The following is a 19,254-nucleotide window of genomic DNA, read 5'->3' on the forward strand; positions in this document are numbered from 1 at the left end:
GAAAGGCTGCACTATATAAGTGCACTACTTTTGACCAGGGTCTATTGGCAAAACTAGAGCACTATATAGGAAATGGGTGACAATTTAGTACGCAGGCAGTGTGATGTCTGGCAACTTCAGACTGTTCTACAATATACATAACCCCCCTTTTTCTCATGAATGTGTAATGGCACGAGGCTCAGCTCCAAATAGTTAAAATAGAGTTGTCACTCTGTAAAGTACCTCTGTTTCCTTCAGTCTGTTTGTGTAATGTGGAGAACAGATGGAATCACCATTAAATCTGTAGTGAAATCCCCACCACCACCACCACACATCCCTTATGTAGATCAGATGGACATATTCACCCATAGTTCATAGTCTCTCTCTCTCTCTCTCTGTCCTCTTGTCTGCATTCCTGGGGGGACAGCAACGTGCTACTGTGCACGTGGGGAAGAGAGAAAGCCAGGCAGGGTTTGGCTGGTTGTCTACTGTGTTATATCCATTCCAGTACTGCAGGGAGAGAGAAGACAAATAGCAAAGGCCACTAGGACTCTGACCTTGCAGGCTGAAGTCCAATTTTACATGGAGGATGTGTCCTGAATAGGGGGGAAACATATTCGGTTTGTTTGTAAATGAAACACTGTGCTGAATGATAAAAGGAGTGTGGTCACTACTGCGCTAGTCCCTTCTCTAGATGTCCCACCGCCTTTTCTAGCATTTATGAAAATGAGAATTTTTTTCAATTTGGGTATTTTGAGAGTGTTTACCTTTTACCATTCCATGTGCCGGCCGAGGAGGTGGATGGAAAACATGATGTTTAAAGGCAATTATTCTGCTGTCAGGAAGTGGATTTCTGGGTTCTTGTCTTTGTCTTATTAGTTGGCTATCAGGTGAAGTGCTTGATAAGACTGGCTAGCTACTGCTCCTTGTGTTGTGACCATTTGGTTATATACTATAGGTGAAAGCTTTAGTTCAGATATCTAGGGTGAGTTTCCCAAAACCTTCTTAGCACTAAAAACATCTTAAAGGGGCAATCTGCAGTTCAAACATCAACAAAGCAGCCATTCTGCCATTGTTTTGGTAAACAGCTGAGGGTGGACGAACAATGGTCGTAGTGGAAACTCACCCCTGGTTAGTTAGTTAGATAGGTGCTTGGTGCATCATTTAGTCCAGTGTTAGCTAGGTCAGCTGAGGCTGATTGATTCACAGATGAAGGTTTTATCCTGCATTAGCAACCCCAGCTTATAGTCATTAGGATTTCCTTTATCAGCAAGAAGAGAATAAACAGAAATCTAATAGAAATTCATTACAGAGGGTGTGCCACATAGCAAGTGCTAGATTTACCACTTTATTCGATTAATGAGATAAAAATGGCTAATATAAATAGGCCCTCTCTCTTATATTAATGAGATGCCAAGCAATTTGTATAATTGTGTCCTCCTTAGCAAAATGTCTGTGTCTAAGCACATTTTAAGACGATGCAGTCTTTAGAGAATCGTGCTATGCAATGCTTTGCTTTCTCCCCAAAATTGAAAGGATTAACCTTGTATCCCAAAAAAATGGAACAGCTCTTTATTTTTTTAAATTGATTTTCAACCAGTAAATTTGAGCTTCTCCCTTTTATCTCTCTGTCTCTCTGAAGGTCCCAGGGAACATCGTAGAGGCTGGTCTCATGGACCTCCACGGCCCAGCTGAGGACTCCTGGGAGTGGGATGAAATGGACATGACCATCGTGGAGCACATGGAGCCAAAGGAATTTGATGACAAACAAAACGCTGAATGTGAATCAGGTCCTGGATCCCCTGGGGCCGGTTTAAACTATGACATGTCCGAGTCGAGCCCGCGTGTCACTCAGCGAGGGATGTCCTTGAGCGAATCGTCTGGAGTGACACCTCTGTCTTCTCAGCGTCCCAATGTCTATCAGGTGTACAGCCTGCATAATGTGGAGCTTTACAGACAGCCTCACTTCCCCTCCGTACACAAGACCTCTTCTCCGGCAAAAGCCGGGAGGAAGCAGCCTCTTCTGAAGAGCCTGAGCAAAGACTCCTCCTTCTCATCTGTAGAATCCCTGCCAGACCTCCTAGGGGGTCTGCTTGTCTGGGGAAAGCAGGGGGGACACGGCGGGGAGTCCGCCCGCAGATCAGAGAGCGAGAGCGGGATAGTCAGTGAGGGTGAGACAGAAACAACTGCCAACTCCGAGGTCTGTCTAGATGACCCACGGAGAGGAGGCAGCACCTCCCTCAGACCCCCCACAGGAGTCAACTCGCCTGGGGAAGACGACGACGACGAGGGGGACAGGGTGTGTGACGAGGACATTGACAGGATCCTAGAACGGGCCAACAAGGTAGCGCTGTATGGGGACAGTGTGTCTGTGACGGCGCTGAGAAAGAGAGACCAAAACAGATCCAAAGCAGGGAAGAAGAAGAGAGGAGGAGGAGAGGAGGGAGGTGGAGGAGGGGAGAACCGGAGGAGACACAGGAGAGAGTCCAACGTGGAGATTCTGATCAACGGACGTGGCCTCAGGCCTGACTCCGAGGAGGAAGATGAGAGGAGAGTGACAGGGGAGAAGGGCCGTAGAGACAGAGAGATCCCCCATCTGTCCCAAGGGTCCTCCCTGGAGTCCCTGTATGCAGCGGGGGAGCTATTTCCATCCGGAAAAGACACTCTCCAGCACTCCACGTCTCTGGAGAGCTGGCTGGCCCCGTGTAAGAGCTGGGAGGAGGCCGAAGGAGAGGGAGGCAGCCAGGGCAGCCTGAGGGAGCTGGGCCTGGGCACCGGAGCTATAGAGCCCACAGGGGAACTGAGCCACAGGACTCTGGAGCTCCTCAAACGCCTGGAGAACATCCAGACCCCGCTACACAACCTGAAGATGACACGCAGCATCTCTGAAATCACACTGCAGAGCAGCAGCTCCCTGCGCCACCCTGGGGTGGAGTATGGACCTGGGGGGCCTGGGCACGCTGGGCGCCTCTCAGGGGGCCGGGGTGGATCCCCCTCCTCCGTCAACAAGAGCTCGGCTGCGTCTCTGACAGAGCTGAGCAGCACAGAGGACTCGTCGGTGGGCACTGAGGACCTGGCCGTACTGAGGAACAGCTGCTGCCTGCTGGACTCCAACGCCTCCTTCAGGAAGCACCACCACCGGGCCCAGCCGGGGGATCACCACGGAGGTCATGGGGGTCACGACGAGGCGGACGCCAGCATCAGCATGGTGGTCAACGTGTCATGCACCTCGGCCTGCACTGATGACGAGGATGACAGTGACCTTCTGTCCAGCTCCACGCTGACCCTGACTGAAGAGGAGTTGGGTATCAAGGAGGATGAGGAGGATGACAGTGACCTTCTGTCCAGCTCCACGCTGACCCTGACTGAAGAGGAGTTGGGTATCAAGGAGGATGAGGAGGATGACAGTGACCTTCTGTCCAGCTCCACACTGACCCTAACTGAAGAGGAGCTGGGTATCACCTCTGAAGAGGAGTACATGGAGGGCTCCTTAGGCCTGGGCCTGGAGTACATGGAGGGCTCCTTAGGCCTGGGCCTGGAGTACATGAAGAACGAGTTCCACAACTGGATCCACAATCCCTCCCGCTCCCAGCAGCAGTCCCAGTCCGGCTGCGGTTGGGACAAGAACCAAGTGTATGACCCTCTAGGGGACGAGCTGCAGTGTGGCACCCTATCCAAAGACCGCACCAACAGGCCGTCTGTAGGAAATGAGCGCTGCTCCTTCCTAAACCGCTCAGCGCTGAGGCTCCTGGAGTCCCACACCAACAGCAACGTGAAGAAGGAGTGTCTCAGGACGTTGCCTGACGTGGTGGACACCAACAGGAAGAACGCCACGCGGAGCTACATCAGCCAGTTTGTAGATGACATGGAGAACGGGAATGTGGACAACTCCCACATCAAAGGGAAGGATGAGGACAATGAGCTGTTACGAGAGGAGGGGAGCCTCTTCACCAAGAAAGGGGAGTCCTTCAAAGACTGTTATGTGAACGAGTCAGTGGTGAACGGAGGGGACCAGCAGAGGGGCATGGGAATGGCCACTGCCACCACGCCGTCCTTGTGTGAGACGCTGTCCCAGCTCCAGGCCAAGGAGTCCTCTCTAGAGAGCCAGCTCAGAGGGGAAATCCCCTGCCAGAGCTCCAGCCACTCCTCCCCCTCTCTCTCCCCACTGGAGGACTGCTGTGGCTCCCACCACCACCACGCCCTGCAGAGACCACCCCGCTCTGGAAACAACAGTCAGGAGAATCTCTTCTCCTCATTCCTCAGTGATGTCCACACCCAGCAGAGCATTGGAGATGCCAGCTCCAACCCCGGCCCAGACCCCAACTCAGACCACCCCTGCTGCAGCCACCTCCACCCCCAGGTGCCCCCATGCCAGGACCAAAAGAGCCAGGAGAACATGCACAACTTTGTGATGGAGATCATCGACATAGCCTCAGAGGCTCTGAAGAACAAGGAGAGCCAGGCAGAGGACAAAGAGAGACCCGGCCAGACTGGAGCCCAGATCAGGGACAAAGTCCTGGAGCAGTCCCACCGGCCCATCCACCTCCACAAGGGAGACTTTTACTCCTACCTGTCTATCAACTCCCACGACTCAGACTGTGGAGAGGTTAGCACCTATATAGACAGCAAGAGCACCACCCCCTTACTGTCGACTACCCCAGACATCAGGGACAAGGAGATGCTGTTTGAGGCTTGTACTGAGGAAGTGTACCTGGGACCTCCTCTCTGCTACAGCATGGCTGTCACCAAGAGGCCCAGGAGGCACAGTCCCAAACTAATGGACTGCTACTCCTCCTCTCCCTCTCCTGCTGCCCAAAGCCAGAGTCAGAGCCAAGCACCTCTGCCCACCTGCAATGAATACCAAAAAGCACATGGTATTTCTCCTGGAAGTATAGCTTGGAGACAGCTACAGTGCCATAATGAGGCTTCTTATCTTAATCCGTTACCATGTGAAACCCTGATAGACACTGTTGAATGTTTTGCAGATACTCAAATGCTTGAATCCAATATTTCCCCTGTAATGACTAAGATAAGGGTCTCTTGCTCCAGTACAAATCCTTTAAAAGAGGAAGGCAGCCTCTGTATTAATCCTAAAATTAACTGTCCCCCGATAAGAAACTGTGATAGGGATGAAAAAGGGCCTACTTCACAGTGGATGAAACATAATAATGTCAGGAAAAGCAACAGCTCTCTTCAGGAAGTCAAGTCAATTCATAAACAGAAGCAGGTGAGTTAGACATTACACCCTTTTTACACCCACCCTCCAATCTCCACGTAATGGGACTGGTGCGCATTTCAGCCTGTTATGTATTCATATCTGTGACTAAATATTGAGGAGGTCTTTTTATTCACTCCTTCATTCATCCCCCCCTCCCTCCTCCTCCTTCTCTTCTTCCCTGAAGTGTCGATGGGAGAGGGATTTGCTTAGCATCTTCCGATTTAGAATGTTAAGGTCTACGGAACAGAATAATCATAATCAATCAGATTATATTATGATTCATAAGCAAGAATTCCCGGCGAAGAACCATTAGTTAATTTCATGAATGAATTGCTCTATTTCATATGCTAAGTTGCCACTTCCCTGGCTGCTCTCTTCAGAAACCTGATGCTTGACCTATCACACCGTTATCTGCCTGTGTCAATTGGTGAATAATTAAGTGATTACCTTGTAAACTGACGTAATTATAAAAACATCCAACAAAGGAAGCTAAAGGGTGGGGTAGTGTGAGCTGGGGTACACGTAAGTATTCTTCTACAGACAGGAAATGTAATTGATACACAAATCTTTACAAACATATTATTTTCAAAACTGTTAAGACAATTCTCAACAACAATTTAGCTACTTGTTGTTTTAAGTCATTTACCCTAACCCTATGTTATTTCTTCATCTCTTGTAGCTAAAGAGATATGAGTGGATTAGAAAGGACTATAGAACATATAAAACCACCAACAATTAAATTCTAATGTGGTTTTGATTTATTTTCTCTCTCTCTTACTCTCTCTCCCCCACCTCTATTTCTCCCTTTCTCTCCATCTCTCTCTCTTACTCTCTCTCCCCCACCTCTATTTCTCCCTTTCTCTCCATCTCTCTCTCTTACTCTCTCTCCCCCACCTCTATTTCTCCCTTTCTCTCCATCTCTCTCTCTTACTCTCTCTCCCCCACCTCTATTTCTCCCTTTCTCTCCATCTCTCTCTCTTACTCTCTCTCCCCCACCTCTCTTTCTCCCTTTCTCTCCATCTCTCTCTCTTACTCTCTCTCCCCCACCTCTCTATTTCTCCCTTTCTCTCCATTTCTCTCTCTTACTCTCTCTCCCCCACCTCTATTTCTCCCTTTCTCTCCATCTCTCTCTCTAACGCTCTCTCCTCCCCCCATCTCTCACGCTCTCTCTCTCCCCCTCTCTATACTCTCTCCTCTCCTCAGTCTCCAAGGTCAGGCCGTGGTTGTGGGGAGGTCGGGGGCCAGGGCCCCCGGGGTAGTGGCCCTGTTTTAGTCAACTCATCTGCTTCAAAGACTGGAACTGCCAGGCCCCAGGTCATGGTACGTACAGTATGATGAGCACTGCCACACACACACACACACACACACACACACACACACACACACACACACGCATGGGCACACGCACACACAAACACACACAGACCCACACACACACCCTCTCAGGCTGTGTACTCTACCTGGGAAAATGGCCAAAGGGGTTTCTCCCTCTCATCGTAGCGTTGCATTGCAAACACATTTTCCGCCTCATTCCATACTGCCAGTAAGCACATTCAAAATAAGTTTTGCCATTCATTTAAAAAAAGTACTCTATTTCTTTTCACCCCTCTCTGCAGAACATGTTCCATGATAAGACATAACAGCGTATTTCTGGCATTCATGACGCAAGTGCCTCAGTCTAGTAGTCAAACAATGTTATGATTCAAGTGCCTCAGTCTAGTAGTCAAACAATGTTATGATTCAAGTGCCTCAGTCTAGTAGTCAAACAATGTTATGATTCAAGTGCCTTAGTCTAGTAGTCAAACAATGTTATGATTCAAGTGCCTCAATCTAGTAGTCAAACAATGTTATGATTCAAATGCCTCAGTCTAGTAGTCAGACAATGTTATGATTCAAATGCCTCAGTCTAGTAGTCAGACAATGTTATGATTCAAATGCCTCAGTCTACTAGTCAAACAATGTTATGATTCAAGTGCCTCAGTCTAGTAGTCAAACAATGTTATGATTCAAGTGCCTCAGTCTAGTAGTCAAACAATGTTTTGATTCAAATTACAGGAACTCTACTCTCCACAAAGTTCTCCTTTACCAGCAAATTGGTTTGAAAACGATGTATTATCTAACAATGTCACGCTCGCTGACAGATGCGGACCAAGGCGCAGCGTGATAAGCGTACATTCTTTATTTAGTACACACATGAACCAAAACAACAAACGAAACGATACGTGAAGTCCTAGGTTATACACAAAACCTAAACGGAACAAGATCCCACAAATAACTAGTGCAAAACAGGCTGCCTAAGTATGGTCCCCAATCAGAGGCAACGAGCTACAGCTGTCTCTGATTGGGAACCACCCTGGCCAACATAGATCAACACGATCTAGAAACAAAAACATAGAAAACAAAACATAGAAAATCCACACACTGGCTCAACATATAAGAGTCCCCAGAGCCAGGGCGTGACAGTACCCCCCCCCAAAGGCGCGGACTGCGACCGCGCCACACAAACACAAGAGGGTAGGGGCCGGGTGGGCATTCCGCCTCGGAGGCGGATCCGGCTCCGGGCGTGACCACCACTCTCTCTCTACCCCCCCGTTGCGCCCCTGGTCTGGTCCCGCTGGCCGGAGCTGGACTGGACACCGGTGGAGCGGATTACTCTGGCTCCAGTGTGGAGCAGCTGACGGCACCGGTGGAACAGGCACGGACCGTGCCGGACTGACGACGCGCACCACTGGCTTGGTGCGGGGAGCAGGAACGGGCCGGACCGGGCTGACGACGCGCACCACTAGCTTGGTGCGGGGAGCAGCAACGGGCCAGACCGGGCTGACGACGCACACCACTGGCTTGGTGCGGGGAGCAGGAACGGGCCGGACCGGGCTGGCGACGCGCACCACAGGCTTGGTGCGAGGGACAGGAACAGGCCGGACCGGGCTGGCGACGCGCACCACAGGCTTGGTGCGAGGGACAGGAACAGGCTGGGCTGGACTGTGGAGACGGACTGGAGGTCTGGAGCGGAGAGCTGACACAACCCGTCCTGGCTGAATGCCTATTTCCACACACTCTGTGTGAGGCATCAGCACAGGACGTACAGGGCTGTGCACTCGTACTGGCACTACAGCACGTGGCACTGGCGCAGGATATCCGGGACCGAGGAGGGGTACTGGAGGCCACGAGCGTTGAGCCGGCACACTCCGTCCTGGCTGCATGCCCACCTTAGCACGACACATGCATGGTGCTAGCACAGGACGTACAGGACTGTGCCGGAACACTCGCGGCACAGTACGTGGCTCCGCATAACACGGAACCTGCCCAGTCTCACGATGCCTAGCCTGAGTATGGGGAGTTGGCTCTGCTCTACCTCTAGGCTCCGCCAAACACCCTTCCAGCCCCCCAAACCCGATGGCCTCCTCTCCTAGTCCGCCGATTCGTCCTGTAGCTGCCTCCAGCAGCCCCGTCGTCCACACTGTGTGCCCCCCAAAAATGTTTTATTGGGGTTGCCTCTCGCGTGTCCGACGTCGGCCCGGTTGGTGCCGTTTCTCCTCTCCTGCCTGGGCATTAACTTTTGCCCATGGCCCTCTGCCCGCGAATATGTCCTCCCAAGACCACCATTCGCCCACCTGGGACATCGCCAACTTCTCCTCCTGGGCACGCTGCTTGGTCCTCTGGTGGTGGGATCTTCTGTCACGCTCGCTGACAGATGCGGACCAAGGCGCAGCGTGATAAGCGTACATTCTTTATTTAGTACACACATGAACCAAAACAACAAACGAAACGATACGTGAAGTCCTAGGTTATACACAAAACCTAAACGGAACAAGATCCGACAAATAACTAGTGCAAAACAGGCTGCCTAAGTATGGTCCCCAATCAGAGACAACGAGCTACAGCTGTCTCTGATTGGGAACCACCCTGGCCAACATAGATCAACACGATCTAGAACAGGGGTGTCAAACTAATTTTAGCTCAGGGGCCACATGGAGGAAAATCTATTCCCAAGTGGGACCGGAAAAATCATGGTATATATAACTTAAAAACAACAACTTCAGATTGTTTTCTTTGTTTTAATACGATCAACATACAACATAAAGCTGGAGCCTGAGGACAGTGTGTCCAAAATAGTACAAGCACAACATCACTATTAATCATAAAACACGTCAAGTTTATTTGAAAATTCTAAAGAAAAAGAACACACAAACACACAATGCCTCAGTGATTAACAGAACTGTTTCACAGATCACAGAACTATATCAGGGTGTCATTTCTCAGGCAGAAATGTAGATAAAAATAATGAAATCCTGTTCCCCAAACAAGTGCAAGAACCACAGAGTCAAGAATAGGTTAATTATACAAATAAAATAAAATCAATTAAAAACAATAGCACATCAACATAAAAACATATAAACATAAAGCTGGAGCCTGAGGACAGTGTCCAAAAGCACAACATCACTATTAATCATAAAACACCTCAAGTTATTTGAAAGTTCTGAGGACAAAGAACACACAAACACACAATGCCTCAGTGATTCACAGAAGTATATCACAGATCACAGAACTATATCAGGGTGTCATTTCTCAGGCAGAAATGTAGATAAAAATAATGAAATCCTGTTCCCCAAACAAGTGCAAGAACCACAGAGTCAAGAATAGGTTAAATATACAAATAAAATAAAATCAATTAAAAACAATAGCACATCAACATAAAAACATATAAACATAAATCTGAAAGCGTTGCTCAAACTCCCGTAACAGTCCCGTTATTTTATCTTTGAACCGCTTCATGTCTGCCACATGTTGGGTCGCGCACACATTTTTCAGACAGGGGAAGTGAGCTGCATCACCACCGGCAAGTTGCGTCTCCCACAATGACAGCTTCAACTTGAAAGAACGTATGCTGTCATAATACTGCGTGACAACTTTGTTGCGCCCTTGCAGCTGTTTGTTCAAGTTATTCAGGTGCTCTGTAACATCCACCATAAATGCAAGGTCCTGCATCCATTCTGCGGAATGAAATTCTAACACTGGTTTGCCCTTTTCTTCCATGAACTGTTCAATTTCTTCTCGTAATTCAAAGAAACGCCTCAGCACAGCACCTCGGCTTAACCATCTTACCTCAGTGTGGTATGGCAGGCCATAGATGTGGTCTTTCTCTCTGAGAAGGCTGTCAAACTGACGGTGATTCAGGCTTCTGGATCGGATGAAATTAACAGTTTGGATGACCACCTTCATGACGTTATCCATCTTTAATGACTTGCAACACAAAGCCTCCTGGTGCAAAATACAGTGAAAAGTCAAAAAATCACGTCCTCCATTTGCAGATTGCACTTTCTCTCTGAACTTTGTCACAACGCCTGCTTTTTTCCCGATCATTGAGGGCGCACCATCTGTAGCCAGGCTGACAGCGCGGGACCAGTCCACTCCGACCCTGTCCAGCGCGCCGACGAGTGCGGTAAAAATATCAGCTGCTGTCGTTGTATCTGTCATCGGCACCAACTCCACGAACTCCTCGGTGACGGTCAATGTGTCATCAACTCCGCGGATGAAAATGGCCAGTTGTGCAACATCTGTAATGTCCGTGCTTTCATCAATTGCAACCGAAAACGCAATAAATGACTTTACTTTTTGCTTCAACTGGCTGTCCAAATCCACTGAAAGATCGGAAATCCTGTCTGCAACTGTGTTTCTTGTCAGGCTGATATTTGCAAAAGCCTGCCGCTTTTCAGGGCACACAATCTCCGCTGCCTTCATCATGCATGTTTTTACAAATTTCACCCTCACTAAATGGTTTTGAAGCCACTGCGATTTCATTAGCAATGAGGTAGCTAGCTTTCACTGCAGCGTCACTGATGTCTCGGCTGTGAGTAAACACAGACTGCTGTTTCTTCAGACCCGCCAACAGTTCATTCACCTTCTCTCATCTCCGCTGTCCTTGAAAGTTGTCATATTTGTCGGCATGAAGACTCACATAGTGGCGACGAAGGTTATATTCTTTCAGCACTGCAACATGCTCTGAACACACCAAACATACAGCTTTCCCATTCAATTCCGTGAATAAATAGGATGACCATTTTTCTTGGAACACTCTGCACTCTGCGTCCACTTTTCTCTTTTTTGACAGAGACATATTGGGGCAATGAGGGTGCCAAAGCACATAATGTTAAAAGTAGAAGCCGTAATAAATATCGCGGGCAAAACAAAGTAGCTCATTAGCTGCACGTGCTTGACCTACTTGCTCTGCCCCGGTATAAACAGTTTGCTTGCTTAACACAATTGCTATTGCGCCATCCAGTGGATGCAATTGGAACAGCAGTTTATTTTATTGAAAAATTGCAGCGCATTTTTATACTTTACAATTTTTATTTATTTATTTATTTTTTCAAAATCATCTCGCGGGCCGGATTAAACCCGTTTGCGGGCCTGATCCGGCCCGCGGGCCGGACGTTTGACACCCCTGATCTAGAAACAAAAACATAGAAAACAAAACATAGAAAATCCACACCCTGGCTCAACATATAAGAGTCCCATGACAAACAAGGGATATGTATCGGCTGGGGTTAGCCGTTCCCTTATACCCTTTCCTTACTGTCTTTCATGCCTTCATCAGAAACTGCTGGAAGAATGAGCGCCTTTAGTTGAGTAGTCAAACAATGTTATGATTCAAGTGCCTCAGTCATCCTGAAGAATACATCAATGACTTCACAGTTTCATTCCAATCCCTGCTGAGAGTCCCTGAGCAAAGTCACATGTACTCACTGCTGACAGCACAAAAATACTTCGTATACAGTAAGCATTTAGCCTTACTACAATTTTTTTAATACAGTATGAATTTAGCCTTACTAAAATACTTGTAATACTTGTAGGAATTTAGCCTTACTCAACCACAACTCCCTCACCACAAAGGCAAAATGACCTTTTCTCAATATTAGATGTGTACTACAAAAGGCCAATCACCTCAGAGCTGTATTTCTCCACGCCTCTGTATTAGCTACAATAGCATGAACAAACTGTTTCTGAAGGGAGAGTTGCATGCCTTTAAAACAGTGCAGGCTGTTTGTAAAAGGACTGGGCTGTGTATTTAGTTATTAGTTATGTGAGGATGTCATCCCCCCCATGGGCACCCCTGGGGCTAAACACTCTGCTGACTCCCCTCTGTGAGAACCCCCTGTCCCCCCTCTCCCCCGCTGTCCCCATACTGTCCAATGCCAGCCCTCAGGGCAGGACTCATGAACACAAGCCACACCCTGGTAGTCTGTACACACACACACACCCAGCAGTCATGCCCCCTATCCCCATGCCCGTGCCAGCCTCAGAGAGCACAGCTAGCTACACCCAGCAGTCATGTAAAGCTGTATCTGACCCCCCGTGGTGCCGCCTCGTCTGGCCCACCTGTTCAGCCCCGCTGCACGCCACACCACTATAGAAGGGGAACGGGTGCAATTAGTCCTATGGTGAATACTGACCATGAAGCACTGCTGAATGAATCAGTCAGTGTGTACCATGGCCTGTGGTTTAGAGACTCATGTAAATAGTGTTGTTGTGTATACTACAGAGGTGTTGCATCACAGCGTGGTTTGTTGAACATTGTACATTGAGGACAAATGTTTCAAATACTTGCCCTTCATATTGTGTTTTGGGGAATATACAGTACGACGTAGTATTGTAATAGATCACTGGTAGTGTTTGTGTGAGCTGGTCATTACTAAAAAAATGTGAAAATAGCTACAGAACAGATATTGTGTTATGGTAACTTCACTGACATTCGTACTGTATGTATGTTTGTCTTGTCTTACAGAGACTGTCTGGGAGTGTAGCCTCAGCCACCTCCAAGGCTCAGCTGTGAGAGAGGAGGGTCCATGTCTGTGTGAAGTGTCCATCCTGATGGCCTGTGGCCTGGGCTGGGCTCTCTCCCCTGTTCCCCTGGTCCATGGATCTCCCCAGCCTGCTACTCAAGCTTCCTCTTCTTCCTTCTGGCTACTGTAATACTGACCTTTGACCCCTCAGTGACCCCCAGAGTGGGTGAACTCCGACCCCCACCGTCCTCTGCTCCTCCAGTCCGTCCCAGACTGTAACTGAGCTACCTCACTGCTCTGCCACCCACCATGCAAACCCTCACCAAACACAGACACATACTTCTTCCGCCAGTTAGTATGGCATTTCTCACTATCTCACCGGTACTCTAGAACCAGCTGCAGATGTTATAAACCCAGGGCACAAGTTTTCCTTGTTTGTTGCATCAGAAGAAGGTAAGGTACAATTTGAAGAGGACACATTGAGTGGACGAGTACTTTGAGAGTTGCTGTTTCGTGATTAGTTCCATCCTGTCTGGACAGAACAGAACAGCACTGCTGAGAGTTCCAGAGAGTTCCAGCTCCATGGCAACTTGTGTTAAGAAAGAGAAAGCTAGAGAGAAAGAGAGTGATTGTTTTGGCACTCAACTGATGGAGGAAATGGAAGTTGGACCGATATCATAAAGAAAGCCAAATGCAAGTAGATCTATCTATGCAACACTGCCCAGGCTGGAAACAGCTGAACGGTGTTGTGTAGTAAAAGATTGATGACGACTGTTGACGTAAATTCAGCATCTATCTACCATTTCCTTTTTTTTATTCCTAAGACATAAAGGGAGGGTACGACTACGAGGGAAGGTTTTACACTTAAAACATGTGTGCCTTGCTATTGTTGTTTCTTATACCATGTGGTTAAAACACTGCTTCCCCAGTTAGGTGTTCAAAAGATGTAGAGAAGAGGAAAAGGGACAACAGCAAGGTTGAAACAGGCATCCATATAGATGTATACGTTCTCCAACCTTGACGTATCATGATGGTGTACATGCTTTGTGTTTAGTGTAAAACTGTACGTGTTCTGTGATGTGGAATATTATCAGCCTTAAAGTGCTAGACTGCATGGTTAACAATAAATATACAAACATGTTGGGAAATTAACTTAATTTATTGGAAACCATTTGATTACATGCATTTTCTGTATGTAATTCACCTGAAACAATGTACAAGCATTCTTCATTGTTGATCATTTCTTTTCTCAACACTATAAATGAAAAATGAATAAGAGGAACATTAAATGGGAGATGTGTCTGTGTCTAGGAGGCCATGATTGGGGATTCGAGGAGTTAGTACTAGGAAAAACAGCTGATTGACAAGACTGATTGAGGTTATATGAAAACATATGTTTAGGGATGTCATTGATCGTTAACTACAAAATGCTACATAAAGTGTGTGTCAGCATCCAAATGGCAACCCATTCCCTGTATAGTGCACTATATAGGAATAGGGTACCATTTGGGACACACATCAACAGTATAGTCATTACATTGAGTGTCGCCAGTCACACAGACACAGACATTAGCATGAATAATCGGTTGTTTACAGGAGGTGCTGATGATTCTGAAGACGATGGGACAGGAGAGATGATCCTCTGAGCCCATCAGCGAATCAGCTCTGGAGGTACGTCCCTGTCACGCACACACATACATACATACGGATGCATGTAAACACACACTTTTGCACACACACACTTTTGCTCACACGCGTGCATGCACACACACTCTTCTCAACAGCCAATCAACCTTTCCCTGATTGCCTAGACTAGACTAGCCTTGATGACCCTTTACTGTAGTCGTCCATTTGGTCTTATGGAAGATGCATGTTTGTTGATGATAAGTGTGTTCTTACATCAGAGCAAATCAGACAGAAAAATGAAAATGGTATTCATTGTTTATAAAATGACTGTTAATAATACTTAAAACATCAAGTTGTGTAACAACAGTTTCCTCAGCCATCAGCAGCCATGTTACAAGCTGTATGTAGATCTAGCAGACTGCAGAATACAAACACTGCATGTTATAGCACATTATGAGATGACTGTTACTTTCCCTACACTACTATCTAAGTTCCAAAAGGATTTTTGATTCTTATTGTTGCTGAAAGGTTCAGACTTGACTGATATGATTATTACATTAGAATGGAAATGCATTCTTACATTGTCCTCAAAGAAACATTACATGTTAAAAGTTTTTTTTTTCTTTTTTTTTCTTCTTTTTGCAATTAACAAGATATTTTTGCAAGAAATGGAAATGGCTTTAACGGGAGTAAAGGTCATGTGTATTGAACCATGGTGGCTTTGCAATTACCACCAGTCAAAATGTTGATTTGGTGTCCTTGCTTAAGCATGGATGGGAAAATTAATAAGATGGCTGGCCACTCTTTGTTGAAAAGATCACACATGATTACGCCACATCAGAAAGACAAGAAGGGAAATCATTTTTCTGTGTAGAAAGTTAGGAAAGGGAGGGATAAAAGAGTCCTGTTATTTAAATCAAATAAAATGTTATTTGCCACATGCGCCGAATACAACAGGTTTAGACCTTACAGTGAAATGCTTACTTACAAGCCCTTAACCAACAATGCAGTTTTAAGAAAAATAAGTGTTAAGTAAAAAATACATAAGTAAAAAAATTCAAATAACTAATAATGAAAGAGTAGCAGTAAAATAACAGTAGTGAGGCTATACAGTGGGGGGGAAAAGTATTTAGTCAGCCACTAATTGTGCAAGTTCTCCCACTTAAAAAGATGAGAGAGGCCTGTAATTTTCATCATAGGTACAAGTCAACTATGACAGACAAATTGAGAAAAAGAAATCCAGAAAATCATATTGTAGGATTTTTTATGAATTTATTTGCAAATTATGGTTGAATATAAGTATTTGGTCACCTACAAAGAAGCAAGATTTCTGGCTCTCACAGACCTGTAACTTCTTCTTTAAGAGGCTCCTCTGTCCTCCACTCGTTACCTGTATTAATGGCACCTGTTTGAACTTGTTATCAGTATAAAAGACACCTGTCCACAACCTCAAACAGTCACACTCCAAACTCCACTATGGCCAAGACCAAAGAGCTGTCAAAGGACACCAGAAACAAAATTGTAGACCTGCACCAGGCTGGGAAGACTGAATCTGCAATAGGTAAGCAGCTTGGTTTGAAGAAATCAACTGTGGGAGCAATTATAAATGGAAGACATACAAGACCACTGATAATCTCCCTCGATCTGGGGCTCCACGCAAGATCTCACCCCGTGGGGTCAAAATGATCACAAGAACGGTGAGCAAAAATCCCAGAACCATACGGGGGGACCTAGTGAATGACCTGCAGAGAGCTGGGACCAAAGTAACAAAGCCTACCATCAGTAACACACTACGCCGCCAGGGACTCAAATCCTGCAGTGCCAGACGTGTCCCCCTGCTTAAGCCAGTACATGTCCAGGCCCGTCTGAAGTTTGCTAGAGTGCATTTGGATGATCCAGAAGAGGATTGGGAGAATATCATATGGTCAGATGAAAACAAAATATAACTTTTTGGTAAAAACTCAACTCGTCGTGTTTGGAGGACAAAGAATGCTGAGTTGCATCCAAAGAACACCATACCTACTGTGAAGCATGGGGGTGGAAACATCATGCTTTGGGGCTGTTTTTCTGCAAAGGGACCAGGACGACTGATCCGTGTAAAGGAAAGAATGAATGGGGCCATGTATCGTGAGATTTTGAGTGAAAACCTCCTTCCATCAGCAAGGGCATTGAAGATGAAACGTGGCTGGGTCTTTCAGCATGACAATGATCCCAAACACACCGCCCGGGCAACGAAGGAGTGGCTTCGTAAGAAGCATTTCAAGGTCCTGGAGTGGCCTAGCCAGTCTCCAGATCTCAACCCCATAGAAAATCTTTTGAGGGAGTTGAAAGTCCGTGTTGCCCAGCGACAGCCCCAAAACATCACTGCTCTAGAGGAGATCTGCATGGAGGAATGGGCCAAAATACCAGCAACAGTGTGTGAAAACCTTGTGAAGACTTACAGAAAACGTTTGACCTGTGTCATTGCCAACAAAGGGTATATAACAAAGTATTGAGAAACTTTTGTTATTGACCAAATACTTATTTTCCACCATAATTTGCAAATAAATTCATTAAAAATCCTACAATGTGATTTTCTGGATTTTTTTTTCTCATTTTGTCTGTCATAGTTGACGTGTACCTATGATGAAAATTACAGGCCTCTCTCATCTTTTTAAGTGGGAGAACTTGCACAATTGGTGGCTGACTAAATACTTTTTTTCCCCACTGTATGTATATAGGGAGTACCGATACAGAGTCAATGTGCGGGGGCACAGGTTAGTCGATGTAATTGAGGTAATATGTACATGTAGGTAGAGTTAAAGTGACTATTTATAGATAATAAGCAGAGTAGCAGCAGTGTAAAAGAGGGGGTGGGAAACAATGTAAATAGTCAGGGTAGCCATTTGATTAGCTGTTCAGGAGTCTTATGGTTTGGGGGAGTAAAGTGTGCGTGAGTGTGAAATGTCACTAACTTAGGGAATGTTTTAGGGCGTGGTTGTACAGTTCAGAAAGTTTTCTCTCTAACAAACGAAGGACGGGAATGACTCAAGGCAAAAAGGTTTTACGTTGCAGTCTGATGGTCTTTTAGTAGCATTTAATACAGTTCCATCGTTGTTGATGGCCTTGTGTGCTTTTGAGAGCATTCACGGTCTTCTGTTACATTTCCAGAGATGGATAGAATCATTTCCTCATCAAAATACTTTTGGAAGAGAAAAAGAAAATGGTGGTAAGAATTTAAAACAGATTCACTTAAGCTTACTGTACTGTGTATTATAGGCTTTAGAGACTCCCCCGTTGTGACATTCAATGTGATCGATGACAAGCCTTTACATTGGCACACACAAAATAACAAAATATGCCATGTCAGTCATATACAGGTATTTAACAAAAAGTTTTACAATTGGAAAAGAGCTGTGAAAAGAAAGTAGTCAAAACAAAAGACAACCATGTGTCAACTGATCATTGTGGTAGGCTGTGGCAGACTGCATGGGTGTCAGTGTGTGTAAGAGGGCCCGGGCGATGACAGGGGTTCTGGCCCCATCAGTGGACCAGGGATTGTGCTGAGTGTGTTCATGTAATTTAAGAGGTTTAGGTGATTGGATTTCAGACATGTCATCAAACCGCATTAAGAAACAATTTGATATGGAATCGCATTGGAGTCTGAAAGGGCAGTGCAGGAGCTTATAATCGAGGAAAAATAAAAGCAACGATGTCATCTCCACTTGGACATATTGAAAGTCTTTAACTGAATGTCCCATCTGTAATTCCTCACAACAGTTAATTCATAATTTCTCTTGAGCCACGAGTCATCTTCAAAAGACAGGGAAGCAATATTTCATATTACATTAGGGTGGTTAAGTAAAATGTGAGTGTTTCCCTTGCCCTATGCCTCCCTGGTTCTAACCTATCCATCAGATTGGACAATTAATGTTAGAGTACGATCATAGGTACTCTGTCACCATGCATCCTACTTTTTCATGGAAAAATTCCCCTTACTGACGTATTATCTTTACAGTAAACATTATAGGACAGTTTCTTAAACAGAGATGAAGTAGAATGAAGTACTGGACAAAAAAGCACATTCAATGGAGAATCTTCTTTGAGAATGCTTTTTAGCCCTGGACTATGCTTAATCTGTGTCTGGGGAAACTGACCCTACATGAGTTTTTAAAAACCGGTGGTATAGTACATAGTGAAAACCTGTGAGAACTTCATTATCTGTGCTATTAAACCTTATATGCTACTATTGTACTTTAAATCCATTTTTAAGTTGGATTTCCCTTTAACACATCTCAGACCAGAACCCAAACAGACCTTTATCCTCTCTTAAGACATTACAAAATAAGTCACCTCACAGACAAAATAGAGAAATGTATGAATCACTGCATATATTAGACCTGTATATAACTGCGTTCTCATGTTTTTTTTTTTTTTTGTTTTTTTTTACATTTCACATGTTTTATTTCTTCATTGATATTACTACCTCTATTGTGGATTGTTGGGAAAGAGCTCGCAAGTTAAGCATTTCACTGTACTGTTTTACACCTGCTGTATTCTGTGCATGTGAAAATACAACTTGAAACTTATAATACTCTGATCTTTGGTACTAAGTTCCGATAAGGTTAATGACTCGGAACTACTGTAGAATGGCATGGTATGATAGCA

General features: G+C 45.8%; 1 protein-coding gene across 1 annotated transcript in view; it reads left to right on the forward strand.

Annotated features, from left to right (window-relative positions):
- LOC311102973 (A-kinase anchor protein 6-like) overlaps nucleotides 1-13,031 on the forward strand; it is a gene marked incomplete at both ends in the record, with an annotated part of 205,347 nt that extends 192,316 nt beyond the window's left edge. Inside the window, 3 exons of the mRNA XM_084144478.1 lie at nucleotides 1,622-5,206; nucleotides 6,401-6,517; nucleotides 12,984-13,031. Coding sequence (XP_084000604.1) covers nucleotides 1,622-5,206; nucleotides 6,401-6,517; nucleotides 12,984-13,031 — 3,750 coding nt within the window. The remainder of the gene's footprint in view (nucleotides 1-1,621; nucleotides 5,207-6,400; nucleotides 6,518-12,983) is intronic.
- Between the last annotated feature and the right edge of the window lie 6,223 nt (nucleotides 13,032-19,254).

This window comes from Coregonus lavaretus (assembly GCF_964263955.1).
Source record: "Coregonus lavaretus genome assembly, chromosome: 27".
Lineage (NCBI taxonomy): Eukaryota > Metazoa > Chordata > Actinopteri > Salmoniformes > Salmonidae > Coregonus > Coregonus lavaretus.